At 42.8% G+C, this 19,069-nt stretch overlaps 1 protein-coding gene across 1 annotated transcript in view; it reads right to left on the bottom strand.

The window, feature by feature from the left end:
• Nucleotides 1-349: 349 nt before the first annotated feature.
• The window catches only part of Prkch (protein kinase C eta), a 217,425-nt gene continuing 198,705 nt past the window's right edge, over nt 350-19,069 (bottom strand). The window contains exons 13-14 of the mRNA XM_090344237.1: nt 3,265-3,408; nt 350-1,647 (exon numbers count right to left, since the gene is read on the bottom strand). Of these exons, the coding sequence (XP_090200363.1) occupies nt 1,501-1,647; nt 3,265-3,408 (291 nt within the window). The 3' untranslated portion in view covers nt 350-1,500. The remainder of the gene's footprint in view (nt 1,648-3,264; nt 3,409-19,069) is intronic.

Below are 19,069 nucleotides of genomic sequence, written 5' to 3'. Positions count from 1 at the left end.
CAATGGACATACACTCTATGTGAATGAGAAATAATAAACATACAGGCCAAAGACCTTGAGGGTTAGTCTGTTGCAACATTACCCAGAGGGTCACTGCCCCTATTCAGAACAGAAGCATTGGCTAAGACAGGCTCTGTGTGTCTACTTCAGGGTCATAAGAAGCTAACGTCAAATCCTCCTCTCAGGAGTTTGCCCTTAGTCAAGGGATCATCCACTATGTTTAAAGCCATGAATGAATGAATGAATGAATGGAGGCATGCCCCCACCTTCAAAGCTTTAATTCTGATGCGAAATCTACTCTCCTAGTGGTGAAGAAAACACATCCTTCCAAATAAAGTCTTTTGTTACAAAATGCATTTATTTCCAGCCAGATAAAATTCTCCAATTGCATACATGGTTATACATGGTAAGGTCTGTCCTTTCTCTAGCACTGTTTACAAGAGATCCATTCCTAATCATTGAAGTGTATATCAAACAGACTTCTTTGTCTCTGAACACATAAATAAACTATGAATGGCTAAGCTACACAACAGGTCCTGGACAGGGATGGCGTGCGATTTTTTTCACCAAAGAGCTGGGAACGACATAGACAGCAATCGGACTCCACAGGTCCGGCAGCTTGTGGCATGCACCATAATCTCTTCTGCTGGCTGTGCTGCTGTGGTGGTGATTCTTCTGTGAAAACTAGAGAGGATGCGTAGACAGAGAAGGCTGGCATGTACAATGTGGAGAGGCATTTCACAGAATGCAAACACCGTTCAGGTAAATAAATGAGTGTAACCCAGAGCCACAGAAAGCTTCGTGAAGGCACCTCTAACTGCTGATGTAACTGGGGTGTAATGACGCATTATGGATACTCCACCGATGCTCAATAAATATCTAGTCAATGAAAGTCAAGAAGAGTAAGCTATGGTAACTGTCTTGATGCCCAATTCTGGGATTTAAGTTGGGAGATGGCTTTTCAAGTGTCAGTTTGTTGTTGTTTCTTCAGTACAAATGATTTGATTTGGAAAACCATTCGTTTTCTCAGAAAGACCTTTAACTTCTTCATTAGTATTGAGAGTCTTGTTGCGACTGTGACATGGTTCATTGGCTTCAAGAAGAGCATGAAATGGCCCACAGAAAGTCTTGATTGTTTCTAAAAGGAAAAAGCCTATTTGGCTCAGGATTTCTACAAACAGCTTTATTCTTCCTATGTCTTCTTCTTTTGGCTCATATCAATAGCTCGTCTGACACAGCCATGGAAACTTATAGGTTGTGTGGTACATGTCTTTATAAAATCTTACTTCGGGATCAGCAACTTCCAGTACCATGGGTCTCTTGAGACTTAAAATCCTTGATCTCTTGATATCCTGTCTTTTGTAGAGTTGTGAACATTTGATCCTGGAAGGTCAAGTTGGTGTTGTTCTAAGGCGGATAGTGAGGAGTTCCCACAATGGAAATTCCTGGAGAGTCTCAATTCCCTTCTAATGCTTATTCCATCTCTCACTCCTCATAAGGCTATGGTTGCAATTCTGGAGACACATAGGAAAAGTTTCTAAACTCATCCTGGTTAATCATCGGAAGGTGTCCCTCAGCAATTGGCGTTAAAACAGGCTCTTCTTTGATAAAGTCAGGGTCAAAATTACTGACATCTTCTCGAGATTTCTGTGGAGAAAAGGAAACATGATCAGATTCCATGCACTTGAGGCTTACTCATCTTGCAAGGGACTATTCCTGCAATTTTCAGAGAACAGCTCTGCCACTTGTTTGATAGTTATGATCCTTATAATTTAACAGTGCTTTACAGCAAGTGTATTGCATTGTGTCTTATTAGGATATTTGGTAACCACCACAGATTCACTCATCCTATAGAAATCTTGCCAAGTAGGCCTATTTGGACTAGGAGGCTAAGGAATTAATTTGGTCACCCAAACTGGCTGGATCGCTCACCCTTTATTCTCCATCTCACCAAGATGCCACTTGGCAACAGCCAAGTGAGGGACATATGAGCTCAGATTTGTCAACAGGAGGTTAAGGTCACACTCGCTTCATCTGTGCCCTGATACAATTCTATATCTGTGAAGAACTCTTCTTGAAAGACTCCCAAGCTCAGAGGAAAACTGCACGTCAATCCATTCAGCACTCTGATGCTACCTGACTGGGCTGGCCTCTAGACAGGACCATGAGTTCCAGCCTAAAAGCCAAGTTCTCTTCAGTCCCAGAGGAGCTGGAAAGGTTTGTCCATTGAAGGAAATGGCTTTATCTTTGGCTACTTGGTGTTCGAATCTTCGGAGATTAAACCATCTGTTTGGAAAAGTTGTTTATTGTACATCTGAAGAGATCGTTTTCCACTAGTGTTAGACTTCTTAGTTTTCTTACCTGATTCACTGATATTTTCTTCCACCTTTGGACCATTCCTCCTTCCTGAAACTCTTGGTTTATTGCCAGCCTCCCTTCTCTGGCTTTCTGCTCTAGATCTTCTGACCCACAGATGAACAGGAACTTAAGCTAGGAACCATGAGCCAGAGTGCCCTGCTCACCTGTATGGGCTTGGAGAGGCAACCCTTGGTATTTCACCCAAAAGTCTCTATGTGTTTGGGTCTCACTTCTACTTTGTAGCATTATAGCAGACTGGGATTCTTCAAGAAAAATGGCAAAGCTCAGTGCAGGAATACTTCCCACACTCTCTACTTTCTTGGGATTTCTCAAAGGCACAAGTAGTATCCTCAGAATCATGAGGAAATTGGCTAGGAACAATGACATTGATTAGCCAGCTCTCTGGGGGTGATTTGGAACATTCCATGCATCCTTGAGAGATTTAAATTCAAGTTAAGACAGAGCCAGCCAAAGAAAGAGAAAAGTTTATGGAAAGTATCCTGGGTGCTGGGAACTGGTGGCTCAAGCTTGTAATCCTAACTACTCAGAAGGCTGAGATCTGAGGATTGCCATTCAAAGCCAGCCTGGACAGAAAAGTCTCCATGAGACATTTACCTCCAATTAACCACTCAAAAGCCAGAAGTGAAGCTGGGTTTCAAAGTGGTAGAGCCACTAGCTTTGAGCAAAAGAGCTCAGGGACAAAATCCAGGCCATGAGTTCAAGTTTTATAATCAATCAAAAAAAAAAAAAAGTAACCTGGGCACATACAGAGAGATGTTATCTCAAGGGGCAAAGAGCCCAGCTTCTCCAGATGACCTTCTAGTCCCTCAAGGGTGACCAGTTGCCCAGTGGTCTTTGGCTATCTGAAGAAAGGAGACAGTCTACTGGAATGGTCTTGACACTTACGATTCTGGGTCGGAAAGGCGGTTCTACCTGTCGATGGTTCAGTTGGGTCCAGTCGATTTCCTTAAAGAAAGGATGTCTCAAGATAGCATGTTCACCTCCCTGCATGAGGCTGCCCAGACGCATGGTGGGGTTCTTTGTCATGAACTAGGAGAGAGCAAGAGAGAGTGTCAATCATTCATGCATACACAGCAGCAGTGGGACAAGTTGGAGGGTGCCAGCCCTGGCGGGGGTGTTCTGGTCGATCTGACTTAGCTAGTTGGATTTTCCACCCAGGGGAGCTCAGCCCTCACAAATGCAGTGGCCCATGTGGACTAATGGTCTTTCCTACTTCCATTGCAGACATGGCTACTACAAGAAGGCTGGCGGGTCCATGCTCCTTTTCTATACACACAGTGTGGCTTTTTCTTTCCTCTTTGAAGAAAAGAAGCTCTTTATGATATAGCGTGCCTGTGTCTACTGCTGCAGTCGTGGACAGCGAGCTTCTTATGAATGGGGCTACTTTTATGGACAGCTGTGCCATTTTTTTTTAAGAGAGAGAGAGAGAGAGAGTTGTCCAGCTGGCTAGGATTCCTGCTCTCTCACAAGACCACAGGGAGAAGAGTGAGTCATTGTTTTTGAGTACCTATGTGAAGATGCAGAAAGGGTGGAGAAAAAAACTGAAAAGTTCTGTGTTCTGGCTCTAAGAAAAGCAAAGTTGGTTATTTGGCTTTCTTCAGCAAAGATCCCACAGGCGTGGATGAAAACTTTTATTTTCTCCTAGATGACCCACTTTCATTTTGAAGTAGGTCTTACTGAATGATAATTTGTTGTTTCATAAAACTCAAGTATTAAGCAATTCCACACATTCAAGCCATGTAGGTATATAAATGCTTTCTTCCTATCAATCAGGAAATTCCTTGGTGCTCAGCTCCTATGAAAGTATTTTGGGCAAACTGTTATCTCAAAATGGCCTTTTTACTTTTATTTAAAAAAACACTTTCCATATAGAAAAATTCACTTTTCATGGCCAGAATATAGTTTTTTATTTTGCTAGTCCTAGGCTTAAGCTCAGGGCCTGAGCACTGTCCTTGGATTTTTCTCAGGGCTAGAACTCTACCACTTGAGCCTCAGCACCACTTCTGGCTTTTTTCTATGTATATGGTATGGAGGAATTGAACCAGGTCTTCAGCTCTGAGAATACAGGTTTTATTTCAAAGATGTTATAACTAATTTACTTTTCCACTTCAAAAAATGCCTTGGATAAAACCATTTTTAAACTTTTTTTTTTTTTTTTGCCAGTCCTGGAGCTTGAACTCAGGGCCTGAGCACTGTCCTTGGACTTTCTCAAGGCTAGAGCTCTACCACTTGAGCTTCGGCACCACTTCCGGCTTTTTTGTATGCATGTGTTACCAAGGAATCGAACTGGGTCTTTGTGCATGCTAGGCAAGCACTTTAACCACTAGGCCAAACTCCTGGCCCCATTTTTAAACTTTTTATTTAAATCTTTTTTTTTTTTTTGGCCAGTCCTGGGCCTTGAACTCAGGGTCTGAGCACTGTCCTTGGACTTTCTCAAGGCTAGAGCTCTACCACTTGAGCCTCAGCACCACTTCTGGCTTTTTTCTATGTATGTGGTACCGAGGAATCGAACCTGGGTCTTCCTGCATGCAGGCAAGCACTCAACCACTAGGCCAAACTTCCAGCCCCTAAAACAGATTTATTGACAATTAATGACAGACAGCCTTTCCCAAATTTATATTCCTACTGCTTACGATCTCCCAGGATAAACTTTTAGTTCAGTACAAAGGAGAAAATGCTTATAAAACAGAATGAGATTTTCTCCATGGGAGAGTCAGCAGAATGTAGCAGTTGTGATTCTAATACAAATGACAATATTGGAAAAAACAAAAACAAAAGCATTGCCGCATCTATTTGCTCTCCCCCAAACAGTTAAAGTTACGTACAAGACAAAAGGTACAGAAGTCAAAAACAGTGACAAAGAAAGAAAACAATAACAACAACAAAGAAAAACAGCCCAAACCCCAAACCAAAACCCAAATAACAAAACCCACAATTTTCTATGATCATATGCACATAGCTTTTGACTCATTGTGATCCTCTCCTTTGGTCTCCCTGTGGGAATGTTTAGAGCCCTGTTTAATTTATTATGTCCAGGTATCATTTCTTGTCTTTTACCATCTATTACCCACTAGATAGTATGTTGAAAATAAACTACACAACTTGGCGGGGGGCGTGGTTAGGAGGAAAAACTTTGTGGAAACAAGGGATGAGGTGTACGCATTACCTGAGTTATATAACTGTGACTCTTCTGTACATTACCTTTACAACATAAAAAATGAATTTATTATTTTTTAAAAAAGAATCCAATGTATATACGATAAAACTAAGAAGAGTGAGGGAAGGGGTGAATCAGGGAGGGATGGATGAGAATGTCAAAAGTGGTGTCACTGATCAAGATGTGCTGTCTTCATAAACTGCTCTGTTAAATGACAACTCCTTTGTTCAACTACCTAAAGATAATGAAAAAGAAAAAAAAACTAAAAAGATAAACAAAAACTCTGAAGATAGGGATGACAGAACAGTCCCAGATGGCTTGTGGGAAATTTCCTGATCTGTCATTGATGGGAATAGAAGACATCTTGTGAATGGTTGGATACAACTTCAGCTGGGCCGGGGGAACAGTGCAGGGCTTTTTATGCCAGGGTGGCAAAAGCCCTGTTGTCTGAGAGACTTTGACCATTCTTTCCTGTCCTGGCAGTGAATCTAAGCATCCACCGGGCACCATGGCAGAGGCACTGCCCATGGACAAGCTGACAATATCCCAGTGGTTCCTCCTCTGAACTCTACATCCTTGGAATTGGGGACAGAGATTAACCCTTTCACTAACCTGATACTTTCTCTTAGGAGTTTTGATTATCCTTTTGGATAACAAAGTAGTTTTGTTTTGATTTTTCAATATATTGGCATAGGCTTCGAGGGGAAGGCTGAGGATATATGTGTGGGTATTTAGATCCATCAAAAGCCTACATTTTATTTAGTCTACACAAATGTGCAAAAGTATTTTCAATTACTTATCAAACATTTAAAAGCTAAGAAATGTCATGTCGCATGAAAGTCGGGCTTTCCAACCTTTTTGGGAAAATGGCGTATTCTAGAACATTAGGCTTGTGTTCCTTCTTCATAGGAACGGCCTGGGGCCGTTCAGGGGCTGCTCAGGAACTCTGCCATCAGCCACACTCTTGCCATTCCTTGTTGTCTGATAGCTGGCTGGTACAGCTTTCTGACGTTTATGCTTCTAACCACTGCCATAGAGAGAAAGCCAGAGTGGCAGCAGATGGGGCCATGAAGATGATGAAGGATGAATACTGGGGAGTGGGACTCCCTGAGAGGTGCTAAGAGAACAGAGTTTGGGGGCTGCAGGCACAGGACTCCCTGATACCCCCCTCATTGCTGGAAGGGCTGTATGTGTGGAGAGGGAACAGCATAATGCTTTTGCAGAAAACCTTCTCAACTGCTTATGTCCATAATGAGACACAAATGCCAGCTAACTACACACTGCTGTTTACAGCACTTCTGTTCATCCTCGTCTAAGGCTGCTATTCAGATTTGCTCACCTCATCTGGCCTTCTCCCTGACTGTGGTCCAAACCAGAAAGTCATCCCCAAGGAAAACATGACTGCACGAAGGATTCTGCACACGTTTACCAGAGGAAGCAGAGAGTCTCCTAGGTCTATAAGAGCACTTTGGAGAGTGGGTAAAAGGCCCTGGGTGAAAAGTCTGACTCTACTTCAAGTGGAAGTCCCACCCTGCAGGGCAGAAGAGGGTATTTCCATAGGAGAACCTGCTCTCAAGGATTTGTTTTCTATTTTTCTTTGGGCTAGTACTGTGGCTAGAATTCAGGGCCCTGATGCTTTATCATTCAAGGCTAGCTTGAGCCATAGTTCTACTTCTGGCTTTTTGGGTGTTTAATTGCAGATAAGAATATCATGGACTTTTCGATCTGGGCTGGCTTTGAACAATGATCCTCAGATCTCAGCACCCTGAGTAGCTAGGATTACAGGCGTCAGCTACTGGTCCCCACCCTCACAGGTTCCTTTTGCATTCTCCTACTTCTACAGTTCTCATGAAAATGGAATGAAAGGTGCAGCTCCTAAAGAAAATAGAGGCCTACCTGGATCAGAGAAGCGGTTGCTCAGGAAAAGACATTAAGCCGCGTTCCCTCCGACGGGCAATTTTAAAGTATGAAAATGTAGGTTGGACTTGCTCTAGCTGGTCTTCAAACCACTCCTCTAAACCATGAATAAATGCCTAAAGTTTACAGTGGTCTACCCACATATGGTCAGGGTCCACTATTCTACTCTTTGTGCTTGCATATTAGCTCCAACACTGAGGGGCTATGTGGCCTTAGGGCACGTAACTTCTCTGAGCCTCAAAACCTCAGCTATGAAAGAAAGACTTTTCTTGTACTTAACAGACCATGGTGAGTCCATGAGAAAAATTAATGTAACATGCCCAGCACAAAGAAAGACCTCAAGAAACAGTACTGCTAATAGTATCTTTTTAAATTCGCATGTAGGTCCATCTTGTTCTACCCCACAGCTCTGAGAGAAAGAGAATAAAACCTGATGTCAGCCTTTACCCTGAGGCTTATCTGGTGTCCCTGTTGCTCTACCTTGTAGCCAGGAAAAGACAAAACAAGATCTGCTTGCTCTTAGTCTCAGACCCAACCAGAGAGCAGGTGGAATAACCCTTAGAAAAACCAACTTCCTGACAGTAACCGTTCCTAAGAGCATCTTAAAATAAAAGAAGGAACACACAGGCTCTGTCCTCCTGTGCTACTGACAGAAGGGAGACAGAGCTGGGTGCTGTGGCTCATACCTGTAATCCTAGCTACTCAGGAGGCTGAGATCTGAGGACCAAGGTTCTAAGTCAGCAGCAGGTAGGAAAGTCCCTGAGACTCTTTAATTAACTACTATAAAACTAGAAGTGGAGGTGTGGCTCAAGTAGCAGAGCACCAGCCTTGAGCAAAAGCACTAAAGGGCCTAGCGTATGCATGCACGTGTGTAACAGAGCACTTCCGTGCCAATCCATGTGAGATGTAGGGACGTTCCTGACTTGTGGGCTCTACTACTCCGCTGTAACACAGGAGACTTGGGTTTTCAGTCATTGGATGTTCCAGATGATAGAGTTGAAACTCACCCAGTGTATTTGTGGGTCTGGAGATAACAGGATCCAAATGTACTTTGAAACTCATTAAAATGTATGCCCTGGTAAAAAGGATTTTTCTTTCCTTTTCAAAATGTGTCTGATTTCATAAGAGGGGACTGGTTATATAAATAGAGCAATTAGTCTTATAACGTTTTCTTCCAGGAGTCAGAAAACACTGCATTTTTTACCTCACAGTTAAGATTCAACTATTGGCTTCTTCTTTCCTTCCTTTTCAGATATGAGACAAAAGGTAGACAGTTAGCAGCTCACACTGCCAAACCAAGAAGGAAAGGAAAGGAAAGGAAGCCACAGGACATTCTGTCAGTGTTCCAGGGAGGCCACCCAAATGAGAAAGAGGCATTATATGGCTATAAAGAGAGTCCTAGGGAGGAGGGTGGAGAAATAGGTCAAGTCACAGAATGGAGCGTGGGTCTCTGGCATGATGGTCAAGCACGCCATGGTGCATGGTCAAGCTTGCCATGTCCTCTCTGGGGCTAACAAAATGAATCTATGTGCATGCTACAGGTGCATCTATGTACACACACATGTTTTTGCTATCACAAAAGGGTCCTTGCATCACCCTTCCCTTCTCTCCCCTCCTTTCCTCTCCCCTTCCCTTCTTTCCCTGCTTCCCCTTCCATACTGAACTTGAATTCAGGGACTCATGTTCTTGCCCATTAATTTCTTCACTAAAGGTTGGTACTCTCCTACTTGAGTCACACTCTCACTTCCTGCTTTTTTCCTGTCTGTTTGGGCTTTGAACCTTGATCCTCGGGTCTCAGTTCCTGAGTAGTTAGGAATTACTAGTATGGGCTCATGAGACTTTCTTTTCTTCACTTCTAAGGAGGTAGAAAAAAATAATAGTGCCTGAGAAATGCACCCAGAACAGGTGCTAAGAGAAGGGGGAGAAAAGTGATGGCTTGGGAAGAGCCTGTAAGTCTTTCCATTCAGTCACTTGACTTTACTTCCAACAACTGAGGGTCCACTGGGGATGACAGAAGGATGCTGCTAATATTTACAAATGCCTGAAGAGCTGTCAGCCAGAAGCAGAACCAATAAAAGTAAGCCATCATATGAAAAAAAATCTTTTTTTTGGTGGGGTGCTGATCTTTGGGCTTGAATTCAGGTCCTGGACACTATCCTTGAGATTTTATTTGCTCAAAGCTAGTGCTTTGCCACTGAAGCCACAGCCCTACTTCAGGTTTTTGGTGATTAATTGGAGATAAGAGTCTCACAAACTTTCCTGCCCAGGCTAACTTCATGCTGTTATCCTCAGATCTTAGCCTCCTGAATAGCTAGGATTGTAGGCATGCGCCACTGATGCCTGGCAGAAAAAGATCATTAAAAAATTTTTTTTGCCAGTCCTGGGCTTAAGCTCAGGGCCTGAGGATTGTCCTTGGATTTTTCTCAAGGCTAGAAGTCTACCACTTGAGCCTCAGCACCACTTCTGGTGTTTTCTAAGTATGTGGTACCAAGGAATCGAACCCGGGTCTTCGTGCATGCTAGGCAAACACTCTACCACTAGGCCAAACTCCCGGCCCATCATTTAAATTTTTTTAAATTATTCAATTCCTTTCCTAAGAGGAACATGATTTTTTTTTTCTGGAAATGTTTGGAGCAGAATCCAACTGGCCTGTCTGACATCAGGTGTTCTCCACAGTCATTATAATTCCATTTTTCAGCCTTCCTCTCCTTTTTTCTTTCATCATTAAAACTTTGGAAGGAAGCTGATACTCTGGAGACGGCTGCACCTGTCTCAGTAATAGTTATCATGGCTTTTTGGATGGGAAGTATAAAAATCAAATGAAACTTGTTCCAGCTGATATTGCTGGATTAGGTACCAAATAAGTGAGCAAGTGAGTATATTTGAAAACATTAGTGGGCCAATGTCTTACCAAGAAGGTAGCAAACAATCTATACCAAAATATTGTTTTATCTTTAGATACACTCTATACAATGTTTTTCTTTTAATTCCTACCAATAAAACCCAGCACAAAAAGTGCCCTGTGCTCTTGCTGTTCCCACCATGGGTCAGAAGAGTGGATGGCTGTTGGTATTTTCCAACCTGATGATGACTGGCAGCCAGCCACTTCTTCCTGGATACAAGCTCAGTCCCTTTTGTAATGCTGCCAATGTGCTGTCCCTCCTGGGTTTTGTAAACATTATTGCTTTTCTGGAATTCCGAGCCATTCCAGTAGCTTAACTCAGTACATCTGACAGTTCTACTTAAAACAGGTAAAGGTCCATGGCAGCTGGAAGATGGAAGCCTGGCTCATGCATCTAAGACAACACTAATCCCTTTGTTAATCAATGTAGTGTTGGTCCTGGAACCTGGTCCAGGCAGTTTTGTTAAAGGAACAGGAAGTTCCTGCTTGTTGCCATTTCTCTACCTATGCCCAAGCCATACCAATACTGCCTATCCTATGTTACCCACCAAATATTACTATTAAAAAGGAGTGTAACTCTGGAAAGTTGTATGGAGTTTTTGCAAAAGACTAAACATAGGCTCTCCTAGGATCCAGAAATTCCACTCCTGAGCATTTACCCAAATGTCCATGCTAAAGCTACCAGCACAACCATGTTCATTAAACCAACCCAGATGGTCTCAGTAGATGAATGAATCAAGATGTGATACACACACACACACACACACACACACACACACACACACACACACACACACACACACACACACTGGAATTCTATGCTTCCATCAGAAAGAATGACATTGCTCCAGTCCTAAGGAAATGGAAAGACCTGGAAAAATTATATTAAGTGAAGCAAGCTAGACCCAAAGAAAAGTAGGTTGCATGGTTTCCCTCATTTGTAATAACTAGAATATGTCTATGATATTCTTAACAGGGTATCCACAGGGCGTCCCAATAGCCCACTGCTCAGTGCGCAGGACCATACATAATGAAGCCTATCAACATGAACTCCACGAATTGGAAATAAGAGGTTCTCATTATGTCCTATATGCAGTTACTACATTTTCTTTCTGTTTCAGTTTTCTGTACCCATTGTCTTTTTTTTTTTTTTTGCCAGTCCTGGGCTTGAGCTCAGGGCCTGAGCACTGTCCTTGGACTTTCTCAAGGTTAGAGCTCTACCACTTGAGCCTCAGCACCAATTCTGGCTTTTTTCTATGTATGTGGTACTGAGGAATTGAACCTGGGTCTTCGTGCATGCTAGGCAAGCACTCTACCACTAAGCCAAACTCCCAGCCCCCCATTGTCTTTTATATAAGTTTATCTGACCTGTGTAAGGGGAAGGGAATCACAGAATCAGCAGGAGAAATGATGAACTAATGCAACAAAGACACTCACTTGACACTATGTTGGAAATGAACTATACAACTTGTAGGGGAAGAGAGTAGGGAAGGGTAAGCAGGAGAAAATGAGGGAGAGGTAATACTGTTTAGAAAGAAATGTACTTATTGCCTTACCTATATAATCCTTATTTGTCACCTTTACAATAAACATATTGCAAGAGAGGGTATTTCCAGAGGCACATTATACCATATCCTTTATTTCTTCTTTTTTTCTCCTCCTCCTCCTCCTCCTCCTTCCTCTCCCTTTTCCTCTTCTCCTTCTTTGACTCAGTACTTTACAGTTTCACTCATTGGCTAGTTAGTACTCTTCCAACTGGGCCATGCCTCCAACCCCCTCTAAATCTTGATGAAAAGGTCAGCAGCCTTCTTTATTCTAGGTACATATCTCTGATATCCATGCTAAGCCTAAAGATCAATTGCCAAGAAAAATTATAGATCTTTGATAGTTGACAAGGAAAATGTGTGTGTATGTGTGTGTGTGTGTGTGTGTGTGTTAATGTATTAGTTTTGTCCACAAGAGTTCATCCTAACTTACAAAAGTTTTCTATGTTCTGGGTGCTGGTAGGTTACTCCTGTAATCCTAGCTACTCAGGAAGCTGAGATATGAGGATCATGGTTTGATTTTCAAGCCAGCCCAAGGCAAGACTGTCCATGAGACTCTACCTTCAAGTAACAACCAGAAAACTGAGAGTGATGTTGTGGTTCAAAGTGGTAGAGTGGTAGCCTTGAGCAAAAGAGCTCAGGAACAGTGCCCAGAACCTGAGTTCAAGCCCTATGACAAGAAAGGAAAGAGAGAGGGAGAGAGGGAGGGAGGAAAGGAAGAAGGGAGGGAGGGAGGAAGGAAGAAAGGAAGGAAGGAAGGAAGGAAGAAAAGGAGGGAAAGGGCAAGGGAGAAAAGGAGAGAAGAAGGAAAGGAAAGGAAAGGAAAGGAGAGAAAGAAAGAAAGAAAGAAAGAAAGAAAGAAAGAAAGAAAGAAAGAAAAGAAAAGAAAAGAAAAGAAAGGAGGGAAAGAAGGCTCTTCTGGAGAGGGAAGGAAAGGATGGCATCATCCAAAAAGAAATGTACTCATTGTCTGACTTACAGAATGGTAACGCCTCTGGTATATCACCTTTATAATAACATTTTTTTAGAATTACTTAATAAGAAAAGCTCTTCTGATAGACAGATATTGGTTAGCAAAGCTTCACACAGAGAATGTTTCTGATTATTTTATAAAAACTTTGACCTATTTATGCTTCTACCTGGACAGCTGGAGATGACTATTAAAGAGACCTGTGGTATGAGGCTCATTAAAAAGAAAAAGAAAAGAAGAAAAAGAAATGTGCCAAACTGCTGCCTGAAAATATAACGCCAGGCCCTCTATTCTTAAGGAAACTTAAAATCTAGTGAAAGGGAAAGAACAGAACAATAACGTTAATACAAATGTATGATTAAAATAAAACCTACCCAATTCCAAGTCTCTGAAAAGGTCACTGTGCTTCTGTTCTGCCAACAGCAGCCTTGACATGAAAGTCAATGGTTCACCCATTAGGAGCTCCAGTGAGATGGGGTGGCCACCCCCTCTCCTCCTGTGCCAATGCTAGTCCTGGCAATGGGCTGTCAGGCTGCATGTCAACTACTCCTCTTCTTATTAAAGGGCTTTTTGATAACTTTTTTTGGTAACAGCATTTGGCACAGCAGCTCTGATGATGTGGAGATGGGTGTTCTGCGTGACTCGGGTCCCTTTTTTGTCTTCTTGCTCAGCAGCTTCCTGGCTGTCCCCCTTCTGGCTACTCTCTTGGGCCTTCTAACCTCTACGGAGAGGGAAGTGGGACAGAGAAAGGGTAGCAGCCAGAGCTCCCTGACACCCAAGTACGCTCACTCACAGCACAGAGGATCCCATAATTGACTGCGGCTTCCATCTTTGGGCACAGAGGCAAGCTGGGATCCTGCGAACAATGCCCAGAGAATGAAATCTGTTGGTGTGATGACAGGCCTACACGTGAATACACACACACTTGAATTTCTGTAAAGCGCAGGGAAACAAAAGCACTTTACAAGGCTCCAAGTCAATGCCAAGTTTACAGTTCCTCCGGAGTGGAGGAAGGTGGCTCAGGAGAATGCAGCAAGCTCCTTTCAGCACTTGGCTCAGCAGCTGCCTTTGTGAGCTCTGGGACGAGGGCGTTGACTGCACCTGAGTCAGCTCAGAGCCTGGTGACTGCTCGCAGGTGCTGAGTCAGTACAGGTGCTGGCCTCGGAGACAGGCAATGATGTCCCCAACCTTCCTTTCAGAAGCTAAATAAAATCAATCATCAAGAGCTTGATGGAAACATATTTCATTTAGGACATGGTTATCAACATTTTGGCAGAATTTAATGTCCATCTAGGAAACCTGGTAACATGAGAACAACACAACTTGTATTTACTTCAAGAGCAATACTAGAAATCTTAAAACAAGAAAAATCCTTTTGAGATCAACAATATGGAAAGCCTGTTATCTATTTTTTTTGCTTCAAAATGTGTGCCTTTGAATATCTTTTATTGGGGTTCTCTACTGAAGCTATTGCCAGGTTTATCATTAATTCTCTGAAAGGGGGTGTTTATTTTTGGTGTTAGTACTGAGATTTGAACTTGGAGCGTGGATGCTTTCTCATAGCTTTTATACTCAAGGCTGGTGCTCTACCACTTGAACCACCACACCTCCATTTCTTGCTTCTTTGATGGGAAACTCAATATAAGCATCTTTTGGACTTTCCTGCCTGGCCTGGCTTTGAACCTTGATCCTCAGATCTTAGTCTCTTGAGTGTGAGATACTAACATCCAGCTCTCTGCGAGTTTTGACAGATACATGTAAGTTCAGATGAAAAGAACAAATGGCAAGAAAGAAAATAGTTTTCCCATAGGTTGACTATTTTCCCATGTAGGATTTGGGAATTTCCTTTCAAGTATATGTCCTGAGCTAAAAACTGTATGTTCCCAACTACCAGGGAATCTGCTGATTCTGGGTCCCATGGGAAGTCCCTCCACAAGTCAGTCCTTTGTCCTCTATCCATGTCTGCATGTAATTTGGGCAGACCCATGAGAAAAGAGCTCAAATGACCACAACCTTGAAGGTGGTGATGATAGAGATGGCAGCAGGAAAGGTCTGGCAGGAAGACAGGTGTAGGAAAATAATGCCAGATCAAGGAGTCAGGAGAGCCTGTCTGTCTCGCTCGCTCGCTGTCTCAGGGACACTGGGAAGGGACACTCCCTTTCCTACCCAGAATTAAAGAGATTCACCTACAGGACTACACATCCTCAGTAGTGCACTGAGGTCTATCACACCTGTGACCCTAATACATAGGGTGTAAATGGGGTGTAAAGAGTTTCCACTGTTCTGAAATGGAGGAGGAGGGGGGTGGAGAGGAGGGAGGGAGGGAGGAAGAGGGAGGAGGAGGAGGAGCAACTTCCATTTTAGAAAAAAAGAGGGAAATTTTAATTTTCCAAAGGGAAAAATTAAGTCATGTAAAATATCAGTAGAGACCGACTCTAAGAATGGACCTGACCACTATATATTACACACATACACACACACACATATATACTAATCATCAGGGAATGTCTGACAGCCAGAGCAAGCTGACACAGAATGGTGAGAAGACAGGAGAGGGAGTGGGAATCCTGCTGGGCAGACAAGCATCCCACACAGTCACAAGAGCAGCAGTGAGGGTGGAATGTACCCTGGGAGACTCATTTGTTCTCTGTTCTACCTGGTAGAGATATTTTGTTGGGGTAACTGAGCTATTGTCTTGGGAGCTAAAAGACTTCTTGGGAATCCATAGATACTTCTCAGGGATATGGAAGAAATGAATGTACAATAACTCCTTGGCTCATTTTATCTATAGCACAACAACAACAACTAAAAGAGATTCGTGATGTCAGTTTTGCTTGCTGGGCTCCGCAGGAGACTGTTTTGGTCACTCATTCCATTTGCTCTTTCTGCAGAGGGTAGTAGTAAAAGCCATTCATAAAACTAGTGCGTGAAGGCTGAGCTCACGTTTCTTCCCAGGCTCCTTCCCAGGCTAGAGATGTTTCTTGCCCTTACACACTGAACTTATACGAGACACTCATTCATGTCGGTGCTTAAGTGTCTCTATTACATGAATTTACAGACAAGCAAGTAGAGAGGACAGGAACATGGACTCTGCGCCCAGAACTCTATTTTGATATAATTGCCATGTGGGTAGACTTTGCCTGTTCTTTCCTCCAACGTGGAGAAAAGCATTTCATCAGCCTATGTTGGTCTACTCTTCCTGCCATCACAGAGTGATCTTTTAAATGTGGAAAATGATCTGATCACTCATGCTTGCTTGAAATGCTTCAAAGACTTGTCTTGGTACTTCAAGGTCCAAACTTCTTCCCACGTCTGCCATGTCCTTGCTACTTCTTCATCCTTCTATCTGGCATTCCTCCTTGGCTGGGACTCTTCAGCTACCCTACCACTGAGTGATTCAAAGGAGCTTCTCTTTCTCAGAACCTTTGCATGCCTTAATCCTGACCATTTTCTCATCAGCTTATTTTACCTTAGAAGTCATCTCAAAGGCCAGACATTTGTGGCTCATGCCTATAATCTTAGTTCTTCAGGAGGCTGAGATCCTATACTGGTTGTTTGAACCCTAGGCAGAGAAATCAGACAGACATATTCCCATCTCCAATTAACCAGCAAAAGATTGAAGGGGAAGTATGCCTCAAGCGGTAGAGCATTAGCCTTGAGAGAAAAAGCTAAGCAAGAACATGAGATCCTGAGTCCAAGCCCCAGTACCAACATACAACATACACACACACACACACACACATACACACACACACACGTGCACACACGCATGCGCGTGCACAATGTCATCTGAGGATGGCTTCCTTTGACAGCCCAAGTAAACTTAGCTAAACTTACCTCTGTCTGTTACGTTTCTTTCTCTTCTTCCTCCTCCTCCTCTTCCTTCCCCCACCCTTCCCCATCTTCTCTTGCTCATTTTTCTTTTGACAATACTAAAGTTTGCACTCAGGGCCTTGTGCTTGCTATGATTTGAGACATGCCTCTAGTGAAACTGACTCAAAACTGACTGGATCTTCTAAACTGCTTTCTCTTTTTGGTATCAAATTGTCAGTTCTAAAAGTGCTCTGACTCTGTTTTGCTCATCATCAGTGTCAAGTCCCTTACACAGAAGCTGGATGGTACATATGTGGAAAACACACATACCTCAGTATGTACAGATGGACACATAGATCAATGCCTTTCTCTCGATTTACACCTAATATATTTTTGGTTTAGACTGAAAACTCTTGGACCAAAACTCCCAACCCAACCAAACCAACCCAAACCACTTCTCTCAGGAATAAAACTCTATACCAGTCTTGTGAATATTTAAGCAGTTAATAAGTCTGATGGTGTTACTGAACTATCCATGGATAGGGTGTGAATAATCACACCTCCAAGCATATTGTGAAAGTACTTCTCATAATTTAACAATCCGAATAGCATACCCTTCTGCTGTGCCATCTCTTTTGACAGTGCTTGCATGAATGTTGCCTCATTTGATGTGGAGACAGAAACTTGGACATCACCACTGCTCTCCAGACTGAAAGCTAGCTGCTCAGGGCTCTTGACCCTGTGTGCATAACTTTCTAACATGTGAAGTCCCTCTGCCTCCATGGGCCCAAATGTCAGTGATTTGGACAAGATATTTTTAAGGATTTCTCACTGTGTAAGCCTGTATCTATGTTTCTAACAGTTCTATGGAATGAAGAACAAAAACATGTGATTATGGTCCAATCTTAACATACAAGACTTTTTTTTTTTTACTGTGTTTAGAACTACACACAGTGCCAACAAAGGGATCCAACTATTCAACAAAAGAAACTCTTGAAGTCTAACCACTGGTGGTCCCAAAATTCAAGCCTATGCTGGTAAAGAAAGCAATGTAATTCTACCTGGCATGAGACAACAAAATAAAAGGTTCAGGGTCCTTAAAAATGCCTCCTCTAACCAAACCCCTCACACGAATTTATTCTCCCCAAGCCTTGTTTTGTTTTGTTTTTCTGCTTTTTGGTCAAGGGCCAATTGTTCCCACCTTGTTGGCATGAAGGTTGCTACAGGAAACAGCTCCAGGGTGACTCGCACTCTATAACCACCGACTTAATTTCACTGGAAGCAAAACCCGCCAACACATTTATACAATCTGAAGTCATTGCTTTCCATTTCCCTACTTGCTCCTCCTCATACCTCAGAGCTGTCCCACCCCATCTTCCTTACTCTTTGCGCCCCTCACCGGGTCCAAACAACCCCCAGGTTCACCGTGATCATCTCCAGCTCCCTATCCAAATTTCAGACCTATTCCATCATCTGCCATGTGGATCTGACTTCCACAAACATCTGGGCCCATTCAAGTTCACCTGCTTTCAGTTCAGGTTTCACTGGTTTCCCAGCCTGTATGCAACACCACAATGGTATACAACTAAGAGCTTCAGTTCTTGGAAATATGCATACAGCCTTTGAAGCATTACAGTTATTTCCTCCACCTGGAATGTTCTTCTCACCCTTGTTCAGACTCTTAAAGCTCATCCGCCTCATCCATCCCTTAATGACCAGCTGAAATGCCATGTCCTTTGTCTTATCCTTTTGCCACCTTCCCTGTTCTTGCCTCCAGAAAGAAATAGTAAGTTCTTGAAAGCTGATTCCTCCTTGCTGGTAGGTAAGGTTTCCATTCACTGGTTCTCATTCTTACTCGACTCTGGCAACAGAAAAAAGCCAGGTCTCTCCCCTCAGCATTCTTAGCACTTAGCACAAGCCTACCAAAGACAGATGTCTGACAAGCATTTACTGAACGGAAAGAAATATAGGTTCTGATTTTGTATTAGCCTAGCACATACATGTTTTTCTTAGGTCAACAGAATGATCATTATTTTTGACATTATGACATCCTTCAAGCTACTCATTATTATCCTAAACATTGTGTCATATTTTGTTGACCATTAAGTAGGGGAGCTATAAGAACAGTAAGTACTCTGAGCTTCCTCCGTGGCTAAGGTTTCTGGGATGGCTAAGGTTCTAGGGGGTTGAAGATACTTCTTCATGGGAGGTACAAAAAATATGGGGGATGGATAGAAGTTGCCTTTTTTACTACAGCAATGTATGCACAGAAAACAGCATTTTAAACTAATTTTTAGTATGCAGATCAGGAGTGGTAAGAACATTCGCACTAAGGCACCACCACCTGTATCTACCTCCAAAATTCTTCTTTCCAAAGGGAAGATCTA

This window comes from Megascapheus bottae, chromosome 14 (assembly GCF_031878675.1).
Source record: "Megascapheus bottae isolate mThoBot1 chromosome 14, mThoBot2.hap1, whole genome shotgun sequence".
NCBI classification, from domain to species: Eukaryota; Metazoa; Chordata; class Mammalia; order Rodentia; family Geomyidae; genus Megascapheus; species Megascapheus bottae.
The sequence above is the reverse complement of the archived record's forward strand: the minus strand, read 5'-3'. Positions and strand labels throughout refer to the sequence as shown.